This window comes from Pelodiscus sinensis, chromosome 27 (genome assembly GCF_049634645.1).
Source record: "Pelodiscus sinensis isolate JC-2024 chromosome 27, ASM4963464v1, whole genome shotgun sequence".
NCBI classification, from domain to species: Eukaryota; Metazoa; Chordata; order Testudines; family Trionychidae; genus Pelodiscus; species Pelodiscus sinensis.
This window is the reverse complement of record NC_134737.1, coordinates 9,661,768-9,682,634: the sequence shown is the minus strand read 5'-3', so window position 1 is coordinate 9,682,634 and position 20,867 is coordinate 9,661,768. Positions and strand designations below refer to the sequence as shown.

At 50.0% G+C, this 20,867-nt stretch overlaps 1 protein-coding gene across 2 annotated transcripts; it reads right to left on the bottom strand.

Annotated features, from left to right (window-relative positions):
• Positions 1–1,063: 1,063 nt before the first annotated feature.
• FRS3 (fibroblast growth factor receptor substrate 3) lies at positions 1,064–19,973 on the bottom strand. 2 transcript variants are annotated; one of them, XM_075910581.1, is made up of 7 exons: positions 19,752–19,973; positions 11,563–11,696; positions 10,347–10,435; positions 9,392–9,578; positions 5,302–5,463; positions 4,580–4,737; positions 1,064–2,595 (listed from the first exon to the last, which is right to left on the bottom strand). In XM_075910581.1, exons 3-7 carry the CDS (start codon positions 10,410–10,412, stop codon positions 1,663–1,665), a joined length of 1,506 nt encoding a protein of 501 aa, XP_075766696.1. In that variant the 5' UTR covers positions 10,413–10,435; positions 11,563–11,696; positions 19,752–19,973; the 3' UTR covers positions 1,064–1,662. The 2 variants fall into 2 exon arrangements, with proteins under 2 accessions (XP_075766696.1, XP_075766697.1); XM_075910582.1 differs by lacking the exon at positions 19,752–19,973 and adding an exon at positions 17,291–18,005.
• Between the last annotated feature and the right edge of the window lie 894 nt (positions 19,974–20,867).

Here is a 20,867-nt window from a genome sequence, read left to right as displayed (position 1 = left end):
GAAGTGAAATCAATAATACTTCATGCTGGAGAGACTGGCGTGGCCTGTAGCAAATCAAATCATACAGACAATGTTATCACTGGAACATCCCACAGTGGACGGGAAGTAGAGCAACACGCACAAATTTCTACAGAAGGCCGTGATGGGATATCCCAGGGCTGAATTTGATGTAACTGGTTACAACCACTCAAAGCTGATGGAGTTGCACTAAAGCTCAATGTAGTGTTTCAAGTCTATAATACAAGGAAATGAGCCCACTTAGTCAAAATACTATAGGTTGAATGTCTGCTGCCCAGGACACTCTGGTCTGGCAACACCCATGGTATGGCAGGACCGCAGATGTGGCTCAACTCAGCTTGAGGCAGCCTGGAAGGCCAGTGGCCCGGGGGCAGGAAGCCCAGCCAACAGCCAGAGCAAGACCGGGCAGGAGCCCTGCCTGCCGAGAACGGAGCTCTGCTGGTGAGGACATGGAGCCCCTGCTGGCATGGAGGCAGGGAGCTCCTACAGCTAGAGGTGCGGCGCCACCGCTGGCCAGGAACACAGAGCCGCCGGCAGCCAGGGGACGCGGAGCTGCTGGAAACTGGGAAGCCTCCAGCTGGCCAGAGCAATGCAACAGCTGGGAGTGAAGCCCTACCACTGGCTTGGGGCAGTGCACTGGCCAGGCCAGTGGCCAGGAGAGGGGTCCCAGGACAGCCCCACACTTGTCCTCTCCTGATCTGACAAACTCCCTTGTTCAGGACCACTCAAGTCTGGAGGGTGCCAGACCAGAGAGTTCCAAGCTGTAGTCAATTATTTCACATGGACTCAACAAGGTATATGGGAGCAGGCAATGCTTCTTAGATAGAACTGCCTCCCAGTTATGCTCAGGCATCCATGTTTTCTTCTCTCACTCCCACCAGCCCACTACAGTGCATTCCAGGTAACAATTTGGATTCACATCTACTCTTTCCTCAAGGCAACTGGATGTGATACATCAGACTTTCCCTCCATATACTTGGCCCCCAAAAAAGGAGTTGAACACCAAACAGATCCACTTCGTGTCGCCACAGGCTCAGCACTTAACTTGGATGCACAAGAACATTTATAAAATAAAATACGTAAATAAATAGAAAATAAAACAAATAAACCTACAGATGGAAAACATTGCTGAGTATCCACAAAAAAGGACAGACAGATACATTCACACCACGGGCTCACTGATCCCAAACTTCAAACTCCACTTGCATTTCCAGTCTTTCCCCCGCCTCCTTCGATGGTTTTTTTTTTTTTTTAAATGATCCCATAATTCTGTGCTGTCTTCTCTCCACAGTCTGCCGACATGGATGCCATGAAAGCAGGGGGATTGACCATGGTCCGTGTTTAGAATTATACTCCATTTAGTGCCATTTCAATTGCTGGCACCCCACACAAATAAATAGATAAATAAATATTTTTTTCTGGTGCTCTGCAAGGCTTTAAAACCAAACGACACAGGAGGAACAGGAGAGGGGGGAGAGGCTGACAGACATTGCAAAGTCTGCTTGATGGAGCTATCCCAGGATGCTGTGTTGAGCAACGGGGTTAACAGGGGATCAAGGCAAGAGAGAACGAAAGTTACGCTACACGATACACTGAAAGGCAGATACGAAAGCCACAAGGCAGCACTTGCACTGGGTGTTTCCCTTACAGAGGCAAGTCGGTGCTGTTATGCCGAGTTTTCCTTGAAGTCCCATCGTCTCTGGGTAGCGCCCTCTGCAAGCTGGACATGGCTGCTGTCTTTTTAAGGTCAATGACTGCGTAGGAGTCCGTCCTGCGGGCGGGGTGGGAGGCAGGAAGCGGGGCACAGGGCACCTGGAGGCTCTGGCACCCCTTGTGAGGGTCAGCCTCCAGCTCCACCTGGATATAGTTGAGCTGCCGCTGCTGCTCCGGGCAGGGCCGGCGGAAGTCGAAACTGAAGACACTGGGTGCGCAGTTGTGGCGGTGCTGCAAGAAGTCATCCCGGCGCAGGCTGCTGTGCAGCACGGTGCTTTCTGAGTTCATGTAGTTTTGCAGGGGATCCTCTTCGACCAGCTCAGGGTACCCGTTCGGAGAAGGAGTCAGCGCGTCGCCAGAGTCCTCGTTGTCCTCATCCTGCCGCAGCGGCTGACACTCCCACACAGGAGGCAGCGAAGGCAGGTTCTCGTAGTGCAGCAGGGGCATCCTGCGGTGTGTGCAGCTGTTTAAACCCAGCTCCTCCCGGGTGAGTTTCAAGCGCCCGCCACGCCGGAGAGACGCACCCCCAGCAGGCAGCAGGCCATTCACATTCTCGTACACGCACCTGGGCACGGGGCACTCATCCTTGCACTCGTTGTTGTTGGTAGGGGCGCAGACGTGCCCTCCACATTCCCGATGGTAAGGGCAAGAGCTGTCACGTTTCACCATGTGCCTGTGAACTGGGGCAGGGCCCAGCACAAACTTCACCTCCCCTGGCTGCAGGAAGACCTGGGGGTTTCGGCCCTCCAGAGAGCAGCTGTGGTTCCCATGCAGGAAAGGAGGGTGAACTTCAGGCAGCGAGTGCATGCAGTGCCGACCCCTCACCTCCTCCTCACCACTGGTTGTGTTCATATAGGTGTGGGACTGCAGGGAGAGAAGATGTGTTTGAGAGGCAGAGCATGATGCTGGGGAGGGAGACCATGATAGGAAGAGAAAAGAGCCAAAAATAAAGTGTGGGGGGGGGGAATTGTGAATACAGCTGAAAATGTGAGTGGGGAAAGCGAGGGGCCTGGCAATTGATAAAGTGGGGGAGGAGGAGTCTTGGTGGCTGAAAAAAATGTGGAGGGACAAAAACAGAATAGTCTCTGGGCTGAGAAAGCGGGGATGATTGGGGTTACATTTGACTGAGAAGGATGCAGCTATGTATGACAGTTGCAAACCAAACACCCAGCACCTGGAGACAGGAATGAGTTTTGTTGCATCTCAATAGACGTGAGTTGGAGTTTCTAAGGGGCAGGATGAGCAGCATCAGCTAGAAGCTGCACTGGAGATACTGCTGCTATAAAATGGAAACAACAACAACAACTCTAAAGCTTCCTATTAGTCTGGCCTGACTCAGTTCTACCCCTCACTTCCAATACCATCACAGCTGCTATTCATTGGGGGACTGACGTGTGGCTCTCCTGGGTCTGAGGCTGGCTCTATACCATAGGTGCTTTGCTAGTATGGCTACACTGGAATATTACACCAGCAACACGCTTATACCAGCAATGCTGCATTGTTCCCAATAAAGCTTATCCTAGCCCCTCCCCCTGAAGAAATGAGCTCTCCCAGCCAGCACAGCTTTGTCAGTCAGGGATCACGCAACATCACACCTCGACAGACACAACTGTGCTGGCTCAAGCCTGCAGCACAGAACTGCCCTCGCAAAGGCTCCTTTCGGCGTCAGCAACTTGTGCACGTGAGATGGTTTAAAACAAAACAACGATGATACACTTTTAAACAGGTCTCAAGTAGGGATGTAACGGAATAGCCATTTAAATGGTGAACCAATAAGCTCATGCTTAATCAGTTAACGTAATGGTTATACGCTGGCTCCAGGCACCACTCCCGGGGAGCAGCCACAACCCACAGCGCAGAATAGCAGCCAGTTCACCGGGAGCGGGACTGGGAACCGAGAGCCAGTGCACACAGCTTAAAAACCGGCACCCAGCACATGTCAGCTCCCTGGGAGCCAGCTGCCACCCTGTGTTGCAGGCTCTACAGTATAAAGCTTCTACTGCAGAGGCCATAGCACAGCCAGGTTCCTGGGAGTGGGGCCGGCAACCAGCTCCCAGCACACATGGGCTGCCGGCCTTGCTCCTGAAGAGCTGGCCACACTGCTTGCTCTGCAGTATAAACTTTATATTGCACAGACCGCTGCATGTAACCATTAAGATTTTCAGCGGTTACACGGTTACCCAATGAACCACTTTTTAACATCCCTAGTCTCGAGTCCAAACTCCAGTGTGGAGCATATGAAATTCCATCTACACAAGGTGCATGATCTTCTTGGATGGTTTATATAAAAATATCTGAGGAGACAAATGACATGAGGAGGGAGCCCATGCCTGCCTAGGTTTGCCTGGCTCTGCAGCAGCAGCTATCCGATAGTAACAGAGATAAGACACCGTGTCTAATAGACTGATGTGGTATGGTAAGTCCTATGATCCTAAAGACCAGCTGCCCAGGCACTGTGGTCGTAGCACAACAGAGTCGGAGCTTGGGGATCCAGCCTAGAGTTTAGCATGGGGCTGGTAGAAATGCAGAAGCAGCGGACTCAGTATCAGGAGGGAATTGCATCTGCTGTCCAAACAAAGGACAGATCGTTACTTATGGAGCAGAGAAGTTACACCCAGCCTTTGCTGAGAGCTGCTGTCCAGCAAGTAGTTAGAAAGGTGCAACTCTCCAACAGTGAAACTAAGTAAAACGGCCAAGAAGCAGTAAATGACAAGGTTAGAGGGTCTCTGGGCTTCCTCAGCATAAGCCAGATATACAAGCCAAGGCAACCCACAAGAATCCCAGGAGAGGAGGAGCAGACATGCGACAAGTTCCCTGCAGCCATGGCGCTCACAAGACCTGGTCTTACCTGCTCGTCTGCCCCAATGAGGGCATGTGTGGAGTCCTCCCCAATGGAGGAGTGTCTCAAGCTATTCATGGAAGGGTGTCGGGCTGTGGAGTAGGTTGGGATTTCCCCAGGGAAGCTGTGAAATCCATTGGGGAACCCTGGAACAGTGTACGCCAGAGCTGGGGAGAATTCAGAGAGACGTGTTTTAGACACAGAACACCCCACCAGGCAAGCATTCAGATGTGGCTGAAGCTGCACCAGGGGCAGCTTCTCAACGGGCCTTATTAATCAGGCATGCTGGAAAGGCAGAGCCTGCCTGGCTGGGGAAGACTCCTACAGCTAGGCTCCCTGAGTTACATTTACCAGCACCTAAGTCTCATCTATGAAGGCAGGAAACACAAGTTCTTCTAGTTGAGGTTTCCTTCAAGAGCCTGTTGATCCCTGGGGAGGCCACATGGCAGGGATCCAACAGGAATCTGACTGGAGCCTGAGAACTAGGTTGATAACTTGCAGATTTTGTTCCCATTTCCTTGGGAACAAGGTACCACATCTGCAAAGAGTGGAGCTTTAAGCATGCTGCACAGAACATGTGTGAGGCCTCCAGGCCCAGCTAAAAGACAAGCCAGCTAACACCAGCCACATGGGGGAATGTAACCTTGACTGGGAGAACTAACATGGAGACAAACTAGGATATACTTCCTATACCCTACACTCCCTTGGATCTGGCACTCCAGAAGCCTTACTGTTGGGTGTCTGGGGTGTCCTGGGTAGTTCCAGCTCGGTGGAGTGACTGCCCCTAGTGATGACAACTGGCTCCTCCACCACATTGATGCTATTACACTGCATCAGGTCCTGCAGCAGGTTAAAGATCTCCTCCGCCCTTGAACACTTGAAGGCAAATATCCCTGTGCAAAATACAAAGATGGAGTTGGGAGAGAAGAGGACAATTTTTAGTTTAATGAATGTAGTCTAGCTGTTCCAAGCAATTGTAAAGTCTGATTTTAAAAGGTTTGTGTTAAACACAACACAATTGACCTGGGAAACTCACAGTCACAGGAGAGAGTCAAGAGCTTGGCAGGACTAAAAAAAAGCAGATCAGATATACAGGTAATGGGGCTATTCACTCTGCCATTAGATAGCACACAAATCTGCAAGACTCGTGCTTCAGGGTACAGGTCAAATACTAAATGTGTGGGTTAGGAAGAAACTTCCTCAGTAGACCAGTTGTTACATAATTGTTCATTATGAAGTTTCTTCCATTCGCCTTACAATTCAGGGTGCGAGCCTATATTTCAAACAAGATACTAAATTAAACTGACAACTAGTCTGATCTTGTTAGACAATTCTGATAGTTCTCTACACACACATTTTGGAAATATTTTGTTGAAGATATTGTCAATATTTAAACTCACTCATATGTAACATTTCTGGATGGAATACCCTGCTGTAGAAACAGAACATCACAGCTGCTAGTTGATTAACTAATTGGTGCATCTAATGCTAATTTTATATTAGCTAACTCCACTGGATACAATAGCATACTAGTCACAGATCATATTCTTCACCTCTGATTTCCATTATTTCAATTTATCTGGGTCCCAATCCAACCCCAACCATCTTTTTCCCCACAGACTCTAATGGGAATTGGATTAGACACCTGGAATACTTCTGGAAGGGAAGGGCAATCACACCCCACTTTTAAAAACCAGATTCAACGTTGGCTCTCCAGATAAATGGTTTGACCAATTACTAGTGTGTGCAGAACTAACCAATCACATGCTGGCACTCTCACACATGCCCAAAAGACATAGCAACAAGGACAAACAGCATGGCAACAGCTGCTGCTACTCTGAAGAAAAAATTGAAAGATATTCTTGCTAGAAAATACATGCATCCATCTTATTTACTGGGGGAAGGAAAGAGGAGCAAGGAGAAATCATCCAAAATCCATTACCGTGTTTTAGCGTATACAACCCGCAGGTTATGCAAACCTCGCCCCCGCCCCCCCGCAAGCAGGCTGTACTCATCCACATGTTATACAGGTTGTTGTGTTTTGTTTTTTTTTTTTAACTGAAAGTACAGGAAGACAAGGCTGACTTACTTGATAAAAGCAGCATATTTTAATTAAATAACAGAAGCAGTGATGTTAAAATACATTAAAGTTAGAACTTTACTGTGCAATTAGTAAAATAATAAATATATGGTAAAACTGTTTAAAAAAAGCCATCCTTGCATTGTCATAAAATACATAAGTTCATTCATTCTGATTGCTACAATCAGCACCAGCAGTATCCTCGTCAGCGTCTGAGTTTTCAAAACCGTCAAAACTTTCGTCACAGTCGCTGCCTTGAAAAACAACCACTAACTCCATAACCAAGGCTAGGTGAGCTTCGATGACAGCTGAGGTCTGTGGTACCAAATCAGAATTGCTGACAGTCAGATTCAGAGCTAGACGAGTCAACGTCGGGAAGAATTTCACATTTACAGAACCCACTGTGAATAGTAGCCAGCTTTATTCTGTCCCAAGCAGCCAAAACCCATTTGCAAACTTCCACGTAAGTTGCACGGCGCTGTCGACCTGCCGGAGTGAATGTGTGTTCCCCATCTGTCATTCAATTGTCCCATTCCTCTCAGATGAAGTGGTTGACAGCTACATCAAGTGTTTGCAACTTGCAGGTCAGTCCACCTGGAATTATGGCGATATGTGCACCAAGGCATTTATGTGTTTCTGAACTGAAGTTTCTTCGTGAGCGGCCAAGGAATCTAAAACCAGCAGAGATTTAGGATTTAAAAAAAACCCACCTTTTCATGCACAAAAGCAGCTGTCTGTCCGCATCTTCATAACATCTGTGTTCATCCAGCCCTTTTTGTTACAAACCACACAAACGCCAGCTGGCAGTTTTTCTCCAGCCATCGTTACCCTCTTAAAAATCACCATTGGTTTTAATTTATCACCATGTGCCGTGCATGCCAACACTGCAGTAAAACAGGTGCGTTCATGACCAGTGGTTGCTACACAGACTGTTTTCGATCCAGTTTCCGCAACACACCGAGTAGCAGATATATCAAATGACATGGGCAGCTCATCCATGTTAATAACATTGCTTGGTTTCAAGCCCAGCTGGTGAATTTCTTTACATACAAAAGTTTTAAAGTCACCCATTTTCTTCTCCCATTCGTCAGGAAGCCGTTGGCCAGCAGATGTCCATGTATGAACTGACAGATTGTTTTTCCGCATAAATTTGTACACCCAATTTCCCGAGCCCCCCTTAAAATCATAGATTTTCTGTTCCATAGCCATAAGTCGAGTCTCGAGCTGTAAGGCTACCATTGACACTGCCCGTCTGTCCTCTCTCTGTGCATGAACCCACTTCAACAGGTTTTCTTCCAGATTTGGCCACTTGGCTTTCTTTCCACGTCGTGTTCTTTTCCTAGGATGTAATTTCTCAAGCTCTGCTTCTTCCTTTCTCAACTCCCGAACAGACTTTTCGTTTACAGAGTATTTTCTCCCTGCCGCTCTGTTTCCATTGTCCTTTGCATATGTCACAATACACAATTTAAAATCGGCTGTGTAGGATTTGCACTTAGGCATGTTTAAAAAGGAATAAACAAATGGTAGAACAGTGTTGTTCAAAGAGGTTATATACCAGCAATAAGGGTTGTAGCATACTTACTGCTCAGAGTCATCAGCTGTGGTTCATTAACACTTAATTACAGGTGCTGTTCATCTCCCGCGGGCTATACACGTGCGTGGGTTATCTAACACTTTTTTAATACAATCAGGAAAAACTGCAGGTTATGCATGGGTGCGGGTTATATACACTAATTTACGGAATGTGAGAAAGTCTCCTATGAACAGGAAAAGAACCAAAAGAAACGTACACTGATCAAAATACCGTGACTTCCATATAATTTATCCTCACATACAGAGTAGAGATGTTAGCAAGTAGTCAACTATCTGATAAACGTAAGATTATTGGGTAGTTGACTACTTGCTTCCCCCTCCACGCTGCCCCTATGAGAAGCAGCAAGGGAGGGAGGAACAGAAGCTGGTGCTGGGGGGAGCCAGCTTAAAAGCTGGCTCCCCTCAGCACCATCTCCGTGGTGCCGCCCTGGCCCACTGCCTCCATCAGAGGCAGCAGGGGAAGAAAAGGGGATGCTGCAGCGAAGCAGCCTCTGCCCATGGCAGGTCGAGGCTCTCTATGGGCACCGGCTGCTCCGGGAGCACCCCCTGTTCACGGCGGACAGGGCTGGCCACCACAAACAGAGGCTGCTGGATTCAACGCGAGCTGGGACTGAGCAGTCCCGGCTCACGCTGGTCTGGGATGCTGTGCCTCTGCATTTCAAATGTAGTAAGAGCTCAGCGGCTCTTTCTACATTTAAAATGCAGAGCCACTGCTCAGCCCTGGCTCGAGCCGGCTCCTGGAGCTACCCCCGCTGTGGCTCTGCAGAGCAGTCCTTATCGACTAGTCGTGTAGTCGATACAATTATATCGACTACACGATTAACCAGATAACCTCAATTTAACATCCTTAATATAGAGGACTTGGATGACTTAGCTTGCGTCCTCTGAAAGATCTCTTTGTACATGAAGAGTGACTAACTCTACCCTATCAGTAATATCTAGAGCTCTGTAGAAAATCCAAGTGAATGTAACAGCATTCCAACAACTGATCTGAATCCTGCAAAAGGCAAATTGTAAACACAAAAAGGCAGAGTTTATAAAGCAGGTTTCCTAGATATCATAAGCAGGGAAGGAATCAGCACCAAGCAGTTACTGCATTCTGCAACTGAAAGTTTTAGACTAGTTAGTTTCCCCAAAAGGCATGGCACCTTGTCCGGTCTGGCAGCGGCGCCCGCTCTCGAAGGAGAAGAGGTTGGAGTCATAGCCATAACGGCGCAAGCAAAGGTACGGCCACCTGACAGCATCCCGCTTGTGAGTGTGCAAGATGAGCTCCATCTGCGTTAGCTCCATAATCCCACATCCCAGCTCGTTACCCTCATCGTCCACGTTTGTTACCTGCAGAAGCATCAAAGCTCACATCAGGAGGCTCACAAAGGAGAAATTACAGAAGTAAGTGTGCTTAGAAGCAATAGCAACCCGAGAACTCTCTCCCTTGACTCACTAACATGCCTTGCTCCTGGATGACAGGAAAGGCCGAGTGTGAATTCCTAACTGGTAAAAGGTGGCATACGGACATCCCTGGAGACTGCAGCAACACACCAGCTTAATTACTGTGTCTCAACACAGGCATAAGGGGGAACACCCTTGAGTGGGAAGAGGAAAGCTCAGACTCTCTCCAATTCTTGGCGCCTCTGCTAAAACTGTCAAATGGTTCAACTACTGCCAGCTGTGCTGGTGCTTTTACAACCCAGAGACCTATTTACAGCCAATCAGGCTCAAACGCACTGACTCATTTCACACAGGCCACCAAATAGCTACCATATGGCGATAGCATGGACTTGGGCCCAATCTGAAAGGCTCCCCAACACGTAATCCATCCAATTTTCCTTTCCCATTGCATCGATTTCTCTTTTGGAACTAGGAGACAAACTCGGTGCCAATAAAAATCTTTCTACATGACTGAGGGTGGAGCCAGGAAACAGGGGATTCCCTGCTTAAAATTCAGCAGCATATTTGCAAGTCTGTCCGTACAGAAGAATTGCTGGATAAGAGAAGAGGCTTCAGAGCCTACGTTCCATGAAGTTTGGATTGTACTTTGCATGCCTTGGTTCCTAGTGGCTGTGGGGAATTGCAGAGTTTTCCCTCAAGGATAAAGGGTATTACCTTAAACTTGGTGGGGTGGTTGTCTGGGAGACTGTCCCCGCACAGGCAGCTGTAGCAGCTCCCCATGACGTTAGAACACCAGGTGAGCCCTAGCAGAGGGTGGAGGGAGAAAAAAAAACAGAGGATGAAGGCACAAGTTCATTGGTGTTTTTGACCTATCATTATAGTCTCTTACCAACCAATGACCCAAGCTTTTAGAGTGGTGGCGCAAAGACAGGGTGACTCAGCAGAGCCCTGTAAGTCTACTGGAAGTTAAATACCTCCAGTGATGAGGGGAGTGGGTATGCACACCAGGGTGCAATGCCAGAGGCAGGCAATGCACTGCACACACACACACACACACACACACACCTCTAATAGAAGAATATTTTCATAGTTATGCACCTGTAGAGCAACTAACAGGGAGTGTGATACAACGGGGCTGCGACAGCTGTTGATAAAACAAAGTTACTCTAGAGTTTTGGCACCCATTATCCTTTTTATGACGCCTCACCATCAGGAAGAATTCCTTAAGCACTAGCCAGGACTATGCTAGAAGGGTTTTGCCTGGAGGGTACGGCCGCCAAGCACTCCTTGTCTAGAAGCAACTTATACAAGCAAAAGCACTCTCTTGCCACTCTGTCTTCATGTGGGAGATCACAACTCTGACCAACAAAGCCATTCCAGCAAGAGTTTGTACCGCAGACCTGTGGTTCTCCACCCTCTTGGGCCCAGGTCTCATGTATAAATGTTTATGGCCTGTTGCAACCCAGGTCAGGTCCTGCCCAGCACTCACCCAAGAGCAGTGGCTCCTGCAGCTGCTATGCTGTGGAGCTAGCTGGGCTTGGTTCTCAGCTGGGGACTCTGCAACCTCCAGAGTAATTGCAACGCTCAGGTTTGGCCCCACTCCTGGACCAAATTTGCATGAGTCCAATTATGACCTGGCTCATGGGTTTGCTCATTTAAATTTGTCCTACCTGGACAACCATCATGATGATGACTGGACCAAACCTGACTGGCACTCCTCAGACCCCAGAGATTGCAATGCCTAGGGCAGCGAGCTGAGCCCAGAGGGACAGGAACTGCCACATAATCCTTTGAAACATTCTGGCAACTCAAATTTGGGTCTCGATACCCAGGTTGAGAAATGCTAGTTTCTAGCCCTAGAACGTGTGTTTGAGATAATCTGTGAAGGCAGGAGAAAGTTCCTAACTCTTTAGTCTTACTTGGTTCTTACCTAGTTGAGGCCATTAGGTGTTTGAGGGCAGGGAGGCATTCCCACTTTATTCCCATGGTCCTCTGCTGAGTGTCATGGTAACCGGGATGTCAAGAAGTCACCTAGCGTTCCACGGAAACTGTCCCATGTTTCACCTACAAGAATACAATCAAAGAGATTGGCATAGAAAAACAGAGCTAGATTTTTCTATAAGTCTAAGTCAAGAAAAACATAAAACAAAGCAATAATTTACACATATAAGTTTATATAACACACAGCATAGACAAATCTAGTGGAGATTCAGGACCAAATTCAGTGGGAAACTGACATGTAAAAGATACCAGGAGTGGTAAAATAGAGTGTAGGTGTAAATGGACCAATCCGTAAATCATTGGGTAAGCAAAATGAGAGGTAGGCAGGCAGGAAATGCAACTAACAAGGCAGGCTGCTTCCTACATTTGTTTCCACCTGCCTATTGCACCTGCCCCGCACATCCCTCTCTTGATTTGTAAGTTACCCTGTGCTATACAGGGCCAGGCAAAGTGAGTGTATCGTACTTGGCCACTTACACCCATTTTCCACCCAACAAATGCCATTACTGAACGTGGCACATTCACAGGAATTGCACCATTTCAGCAGAACAAATTAGGCCTGCAAAGCATTTCTAAAGACGCATCAAACGTACATAAGCAGCTATTAAGGAATTAGCTCAACAACGCTCAGAAATGAAGTGGGACTGGAAAGGTTGCTGAGCAAATGAAATTTTAGACGCATATCACAAGCAACTTTCTTTTCACTGGACAATTTTATACAACTAATCTGCAGAAGACAGACAAATTTTATGTCTCTCATAATGGGATCCTGATTCATTACTGTGCCTCCAAGGTACTACTGCAATATCAGTAAGTTGTAATACTAGCAATTAATAAATGGCATCAAGGATACTAAAAATCACAAGCATCTGCTACATTAGGGATCTGTACACACATGGATTAGAAAGAAGGTTCCTAACAAGGCTCAGAGCGTAAGAAGCTACAAAACTAGTGGACGCTAGACCATAGCTATTTTATTTTGAATCATAAAAGGAACAAATTGCAGATGTACACAAATCTAAACAACTGTTCAGCACTTGTCAGAGAATGCAAGAGTTTAGAGTACAGGAAATGCATGTACTAGAAATAGAAAAAACTTTCAATGCAGACTTAAATGTACTGATCACGGGGGTACCAGAACCAGTCACTACCAAAGGACAATTTTGTTAATTCTCTAGCAATCCAAGCAGTGAGAGAGTACATCTGCATTGATAACTAGCCTGACATTACAACAGTAAATGAAACAAAGATGCTTTTGAAAATTTCAAGCTCTGGCACATAATCAGTTTAATCATCTGTCACTCCAGTTTAGCAAGAGTTCAGAGACAAAAAGGATTCTCTTGGGGAAAAGCGGTATCCTCAAGCCCACATACTGTAAGCCCTCAACAACCTCCCATTTGCATTCAGTGTACATAACTTGTCAGACTGGATTCTGCTCTTTCTTTCTCCTTCCTTATCCATACCTGGGAACCTCTCCATGACACCTCTGAAACACTGCCTCTGTCACTGCCCCAGTTTTTCTGATCCACTTCTGATGACTCTTCATTCAGATTTTAAGTCTGATCTCTACACTTAAACTTAGGTTGACATAGCTACAGCACTGACACCCCTGAGCTGCAGCTCTATTGCCTTAAACCCCCAATGTAGATGTGGAAGCCTTCTTCCTTCAACCTAGCTCCTGTTGCTCAAGGAAGTAGAATTACTACAGTAAGGGAAAAAACCCTGTCAGTGCAGTATGAATCTATGCTGCAGGATTGCAGGACCAGAGCTGCAGCACCAGTTCTGCCACTGTATCTTCTGCAGTGTAGACAAGCCTTAAGTCTCTTTTCCACTTCATTATTGCAATTCCCCCAACTGCAGAAAGTGCAATATTCTGCCTTCTTCCAAGCAAGAGCATCACATCATCCTCAGTCTTGAATAATTACATAGGTTCATGACTCGATTCAAAATTGGCCTCCTTATCTGTAAAACCCTCGAACTTGCACCAACACACCTCAAAGACTTTGACCATTAACCCAGCATCAGCCTCCTCTGCCTTTCAGTACAGAAAACGACCTGGGGATTACAGTGGATGAGAAGCTAGGTATGAGTCAACACTGTGCCCTTGTAGCCAAGAAGGCATATTGGGGTACATTAGTAGGAACACAGCTAGCAGATCTAGGGAAGTGATTATTCTCCTTTATTCGGCACTGGTGAGGCCACATCTGGAGTACTGTGTCTAATTCTAGGCCCCCCATTACAGAAAGGATGTGGACACATTAGAGAAAGTCCAGCAGAGGGAAAAAATGTCTGGGGGCTGGAGCACTTGACTTATGAAGACAGGCTCAGGGATTTGAGCTAATTTAGTCTACAGAAGAGAAGATTGAAGGGGGATTTGATAGCAGCCTTCAACTACATGAAGGGGGGTTCCAAAGAGGATGTAGAGAGGCCATTCTCAGTGGTGACAGATGATAAGTTGCAGTGGGGGAGGTCTAGATTGGATATTATCAAATACTATTTCACTAAGAGGGTGGGGAAGCACTGGGATGGGTTCCCTAGGGAGATGGTGGAATATCCATCCCTAGAGGTTTTTAAGTCCCAGCTTGACAAAGCCCTGGCTGGGATGATTTAGTTGGGGTTGGTCCTGCTTTGGGCAGGAAAGTTGGATTCGATGACTTCCTGAGGGCTCTTCCAACCCTATGATTCTCTCGTTCTTCTAGACCAAAAATGTCCTCCCTGTGACTTATCTATGATGGAGATACTTTAGTGTCATCTAAGGATCTCAAAGAACTTTACAAATCCTAACAACTGAAGCTAAGGCAATTTGGTCTAGAGGGGCTGGGTTTGATCCTGCCTCTGCCACTAACTAGCTGTGTGACTTCTGGATAAGTCATTCACCTTCTCATCCACTGTCTTGTCATCTGAAGCTCTTTAGGCAAACTTCAACTTTTTCTTTTGCCTCTTTATTTCACTCTCCCTCTACCAGTATGTGTCACTTGGCTCTTTAGCTATTTGGGGTAGAATGATACGTCTTCCCCTGAAAGGCTGTAAGGCTCAGAACTGAGAAAACGAAATGATAAAACTATCCCCTAATTATCTTTGCAGATTCCATAGTGAACTAGTCATTGCTGACTATTTTAATTGTATCCATTTGATGCTGACATCTAGATTCTTAAGACTTTGCACTTCAACGAGCAATCCTTCAATAACATTTTTTCCTAACCCTGCTTACACATCCAGACCATACACTAGCTGACCAAAACAACTTATCTGCAACTGGAAAAACAAATCCAAGCCAATATGTCCAAGACACCCGTTTTTAGGAAAAAATTCATAGGAACTAAAGCACATTTGAAACATAATTGTTACAGGAGGTTAGGAACAACTCGAGCACCCTCCTTATTTACTGCCTGCCTACATACTGTATATGCATGAGTGCTTCAAAGCTCTGTGCTCCAATCAGTCAGCTGCTTTTGCCCACACCAGCTGCTTCAGCCATCTGCTAAAATCCCCCCATAGCCTATACAGAAGTGAAGCAAAACACTAGTATCCTCGGTTAACGATCCAGGCGTTAGTTATGCCTTTGGCATATAAACATCTACCACACCATTTCTCATGGCTTCCTGCTCAATGTGCTTAATGTGACTGTGCTTTACAGGGGAAATGAAACTAGCTAGCATTTGCTATCCCTAGGCACACCTGTGCCTGCATGGGTTAACAACAGTGTGTTTACACTGTACCTGGGATTGTGCCCTCCCAACTCCTGCCAGACAAGTTCTGCCTGAGCTAGCACACTAAAAACAAGGCAGCAGCTTGGGCAAGCCACCCGAGCTGGTACCGACAGGGTCCGAAGGAGCTAGCCAGAGATGCCACCTGTGCTACAACATTCCCAATGCTATTTTTAGCACACTACCTCAAGCAGGGCTAGCATCCTTGGCCGACAGACTCTCTCTCAGCTGCAGCATAGAAATACCCTTAGATGAAAATGCCTGTAGCCAAGGAATGGGTGTACTCAAAAATATACAATTTTCCATGGCTATCAAAAGGTGCCTTAATCACCTTCCGTCTCATTGTGAGGGATGGATCCTGAACTCGTAGCTGACAAATTGTCTTGTGATACTCCTGTCACCGTATCAATAAAGGTGGAGATTGTCATATGCACAAAATGGGGACTGGGCACCTACTTCTATTAACTTTCCATGGAAGCTGAATGTTTAATTCCTGTTTATACCTCAGAAAATATCTTCTCCCCAGCACCTCTCTCAGTTCTTATTGAGGGTGCTGAGGTACAGCTCAATTCTTAATTTCCCTTTTGCTTCCCCCTGGTTATGAATCTGGTGGCCAGTTCCAAAACTTAGATAACACCAAACACCATCACTATAATTCACCGCCTTTTGTAATCTCGTCCTCTATTTTTCACACTCAAAACTGTAAAACATGGGTTAAAATGTGAAATAATGACATTGCCCCTTTTTCTGTGAGGGTGGTAGATGAGAAACACTTCAAGTTAAACATGCAATCTTTGTTTGAAAGTGATGTTTTTTCCAAGTTCTACACAAAGGTGATGATTTGATGCCGAGGCTGATAATTTCTCCAAGGAGCTTACAAATAAAAATGCACTTTTAACTCAAATGAGCCGATATGCACTGTGTGGTATATATCTTCAATGCTCCTACACTGCAGATTTGTTCTGTTCCCAAGATTATGATAGACCCTACGTTTATGTGCAACACGCACATGGGGGAGCTCTGGTCACACCTCATTAGCACCAGTCAATGCACAACACTAAATGGAAAGCTTTTGGTTTGCAAGCCTACTGCCAGCCAGATTGAACATGAGAGTGAATACCCTTCCAACTGGCACAAAGCTAACAGCAAAGAGACTGTGTTAAGACAGCAGCCCTGGAGCAGTGTTAATAAACCACAGGTTTCTGGAGGTCTTTAACCCTTATTTATTGTTTCTTCAAATCCCAATATGGAGGCTGCCCAATTCTAATATCTACATTGCAATCAGGAGGTACAATTCCAGCATGCTTAGGCATAGCGTAGTTACCTTTGAAGACAGCGGCATAGCTGCAGCAGCACAGGCAAGCTGCCAAACAGGATCATACGCAGGCAGCTAGCCCATACTGACTCCTGGTGCTGCCTCAGCTATTTTGAGTGACCTAGCTCGACCAAAGTTAGCTTGGGCATCCCAACATGCGTTGCAATCTTGCCTTGCCTACTGCAGTGTGGACATAGCCCGCGCAAAATGCTGTGCCTTTCTAGACGCAAGGTACATATTACTTCCAAACTCAAAAATTTTCATTGCTTTCCTAGCCATTAAAATTCAAATCCAAGTCTCCCAGTGAGTCTTCATGCTCCTCCACTGAACCCCCCCCAAAACTTGAATTAATCAGTATTTTACAATTTTTTTCCACTCCCTGAATATTTCACATTTCTGTCCAACATTCCCTGTCTCTCCAGAGCCAGCAACAGATGTTTCTGTTTCCCTATGCCCATCTCCTAAGACTCATGTCCTCCATCTAATACTCTGTTTAATGCACTATTCTGCACATACCTCCTCGCATATTCCCGTGTTCTGCTCAAATTTCATGTGCAAAGCATCAAGGCAAACACTGTTCATTACATGATTCAGAAAGCGAGAGATTTGAGCAATGAAGAGAGAACAGCACACACCTCAGGATGACAATTTGATGCAAAAAGCGCCATTTGGCACAAGACGCCACCAAGTGCCACACGGCATAACCCAGGACAAACCTGTGTCACTCAGCACAGGGCAGTCAGCGACCCCCTCAAATTCATGCTGGATCACATAAGCAACTAGACAAAAAATTTAGAAGCTTAGTGTGGTGAAAAGGTAGGGAAAAGGCAAGGTTTATCCTATGCCAGTGCTCTGAACCTGGCTCAGGAAGCAGGATATGGATGCCCTAAGGCCCTGGTGTCTGGCCAACTGAGTGGAAATAAACAGGAAAAGAGGTGGCAGAAGGCATGAAAAGGGGGTACCATTACATGAGCGACAACACAAACTGCAGTGATTGGCATATGGGCGAGAAGGGAATCGTTAATGAGGGAATGTCAGGTCTCTTGGTGTGGTAGGGTAGGAATGGAAGGAATAATACACAATAGAAGATGAAAAATGGACAGTAAATCCACTGGGGGATCAGTGCAGGAGGCACAGGGAAGGTCAGAGGGAGGAGATAACGGAGGTCAGCGTAGGAGGTGCAGGGGGGCAAGGGAAAGCAGGGGTCAGTGCTGGAGTTACCGGGTAGGGATGTAAAATCCCATTTAATTAGTTAGCCAGTTAAATGTTAAGTTTAACCAGTTAACTAATTACACAGTGGGCAGGAGGCGGCTCCAGTCCCCACTGGTTAACCATTAACATTCCTAGTGGGGGGGTATCCGGGCATGAGATGTGGAGGAATCGAGAAGATAATGGGGTGGAGTGAGTGCAGGAGGGGGTCAGGCAGAGGATGGGAAGGGGGGGGGGGTCAGTGCAGGAGGTGCAGAGGGTTGTGGGGGGGGGATAGCAGGAGGGGGTCAGTGGGAGAGGAGAGGAGAGGAGGGGGTCAGCGCAGGAGGTGCATGGGAGAGAGGAGCAGGGGGTTGGTGCAAGAGATCCAGGGGACGGGAGGTGAGCAGGGGGTTGGTGCAAAAAGCACAGGGGGAGCAGGAGGTCAGTGCTGGGGGCAGAGGGCAGTGCAGGGGGAACAGGGAGTCAGGCAGAGACATAGGAGAGGGGTTAGCGTGAGGGAGTTAGTGCAGGGAGTCTGGGGGAGCAGAGGGTCAGTGCAGAAAGCGTGGGAGGAGGCGGGGAGAGGGCAGTAGGGGGGTTGGTGCAGGAGGGAGGAAGCGGGGGTCGGTACAGGGGGGAAGCGGAGGGAAAGCGGGGGGGCCGGCGGAGGAGGGAAGCGAGGGTCAGTGCAGGAGACGCAGGAGGAGAGCGGGGGGGGGGTCGGTGCAGGAGGAGAGCGGGGGGGGGAGTCGGTGCAGGAGGAGAGCGGGGAGGGTGGGTGCAGGAGGAGAGCGGGGAGGGTGGGTGCAGGAGGAGAGCGGGGGGGGGAACAGGGGGGGCCGGCGGAGGAGGGAAGCGGGGGTCAGTGCAGGAGACGCAGGAGGAGAGCGGGGGGGGGGCGGTGCAGGAGAGCGGGGGGGCGGTGCGGGGGGAGTCGGTACAGGAGGCGCGGGGGGGTTCGGTGCGGGGGGTCGGTGCAGGAGGCGCGGGGGGGGGTCGGTGCGGGGAGGGGGTCGGTGCAGAAGGCGCGGGGGGGGGTCGGTGCAGGAGGCGCGGGGGGGGTCGGTGCAGGAGGCGCGGGGGGGGTCGGTGCGGGGGGTCGGTGCAGGAAGCGCGGGGGGGGTCGGTGCAGGAGGCGCGGGGGGGGGGTCGGTGCGGGGGGTCGGTGCAGGAGGCGCGGGGGGGGGTCGGTGCGGGGGGGGGTCGGTGCAGGAGGTGCGGGGGGGGGTCGGTGCAGGAGGTGCGGGGGGGGGTCGGTGCGGGGGGGCGGGGCAGGAGGCGCGGGGGGTCGGTGCAGGGGGGCGGTGCAGGATGCGCGGGGGGGGTCGGTGCGGGGGGGGGGTCGGTGCAGGAGGCGCGGGGGGGGTCGGTGCGGGGGGTCGGTGCAGGAAGCGCGGGGGGGGTCGGTGCGGGGGGTCGGTGCAGGAAGCGCGGGGGGGGGTCGGTGCAGGAGGCGCGGGGGGGGTCGGTGCGGGGGGGCGGTGCAGGAGGCGCGGGGGGGTCGGTGCGGGGGGGGTCGGTGCAGGAGGCGCGGGGGGGTCGGTGCGGGGGGGGTCGGTGCAGGAGGCGCGGGGGGGTCGGTGCGGGGGGTCGGTGCAGGAGGCGCGGGGGGGGGTCGGTGCAGGAGGCGCGGGGGGGGGTCGGTGCGGGGGGGGGCGGTGCAGGAGGCGCGGGGGGGGTCGGTGCGGGGGGGGTCGGTGCGGGGGGGCGGTGCAGGAGGCGCGGGGGGGGCGGTGCAGGAGGCGCGGGGGGGGCGGCGGACGCAGCCCGGGGGGGTGAGTGCCGGGGAGCAGCAGGCGGGAGGGGACACCTGTGAGGGGTGCCGGGGGCGGGGCGGGGGGAGTGAGGGGGGGCCCGAGGGGGCGGGGCCGTGGGGGGAGGGGGAGGGGGCCGGGGTCTCTGTACCTGCGGCGCTGCCCGGCCTCTGCCGCGCGGGCGCTGAGGGCCGGGCCCCCCCGCCGGCCGGCGCCGTGGGGCCCCCGCTCGGGCTCCGGGACCCGCCAGCGCCGCCTCCCTCCCCCCACCCCAGGTCGGGCCGGGGCCGGGCCCGCAGCCGCCGGCAGCGGGAGCAGCGAGTCCGGCAGCCGCAGGCTAGAGCGTCGTTCGCTGGGAGGACCCGGGCGGGCGCTAGGGGGCGCTGGGGCCGCGCTGCTCGGGGCCTGCGGCGGGGGGCGGGACCTTGGAGTGAGCGGGGGAGGCGCTTAGCCGCGGGGCGGGGACATCGGGCTGTGAGGGGGGAGGAGCTTTGGGACTGGGGGGCGGGGCCGCTGGCTGAGGGGGCGGAGGGAGGGGAAGCTGGTAGTGGGGGAGGGGGGATCTGGCAGGGAGGGGCTGGGGCAGCTGGCTCTGGGGGTAGGGAGGGAGAGGAGGGGGCTCTGGGGGAGGGGGAGCAGGCACAGGAGGGGGGGGGAATGAGGAGATGGGGCATTTGGGGGGATGCTGGGGGAGCTGACCCTGAGCTAAACATTTTTGCACGTGAAGAGAGACAGAAACTAGGGGAAAGTGCAGAGCAGTGTACACACTCCACCCTCCGCACACAGCCCACCTCCCTCTACCCAGCTCCTGCCACAACACTGTGCATATGGTCACACACAGGCTCCCCCAACAGACAAAACCCCATGGGTGCTCCCACGCCACATACACAAAACAACCAGTAGTCCCCACACCACCTATGCCCTCTCAGACAGACCATCCCTTTTCTCTAGTACAATATTGCTATTGCCAGTCAAAAATCTCCCTTGGTCCCCAAGGAGAGAGATGCAGTTAAAAGGTGTGTCCCTGTTTTTCCTCTCCATACATCCTGTGGATACTTTCAAATACATGCACACTCCAGTGGCTGCTAGTAATGTGATATTACCATAAAATAAATCCATACTAATCATCGCTTATCCCCAACATACCATGGGCAATGCTTAAACTAATTAGATAGTATTCATTGTGTTTTACAATATTTTTCACTCCCTGTACTAAACTGCTGGGTCTGTTATTAAACAGCTGTCAGAAGTGGCTATCTATCCATGG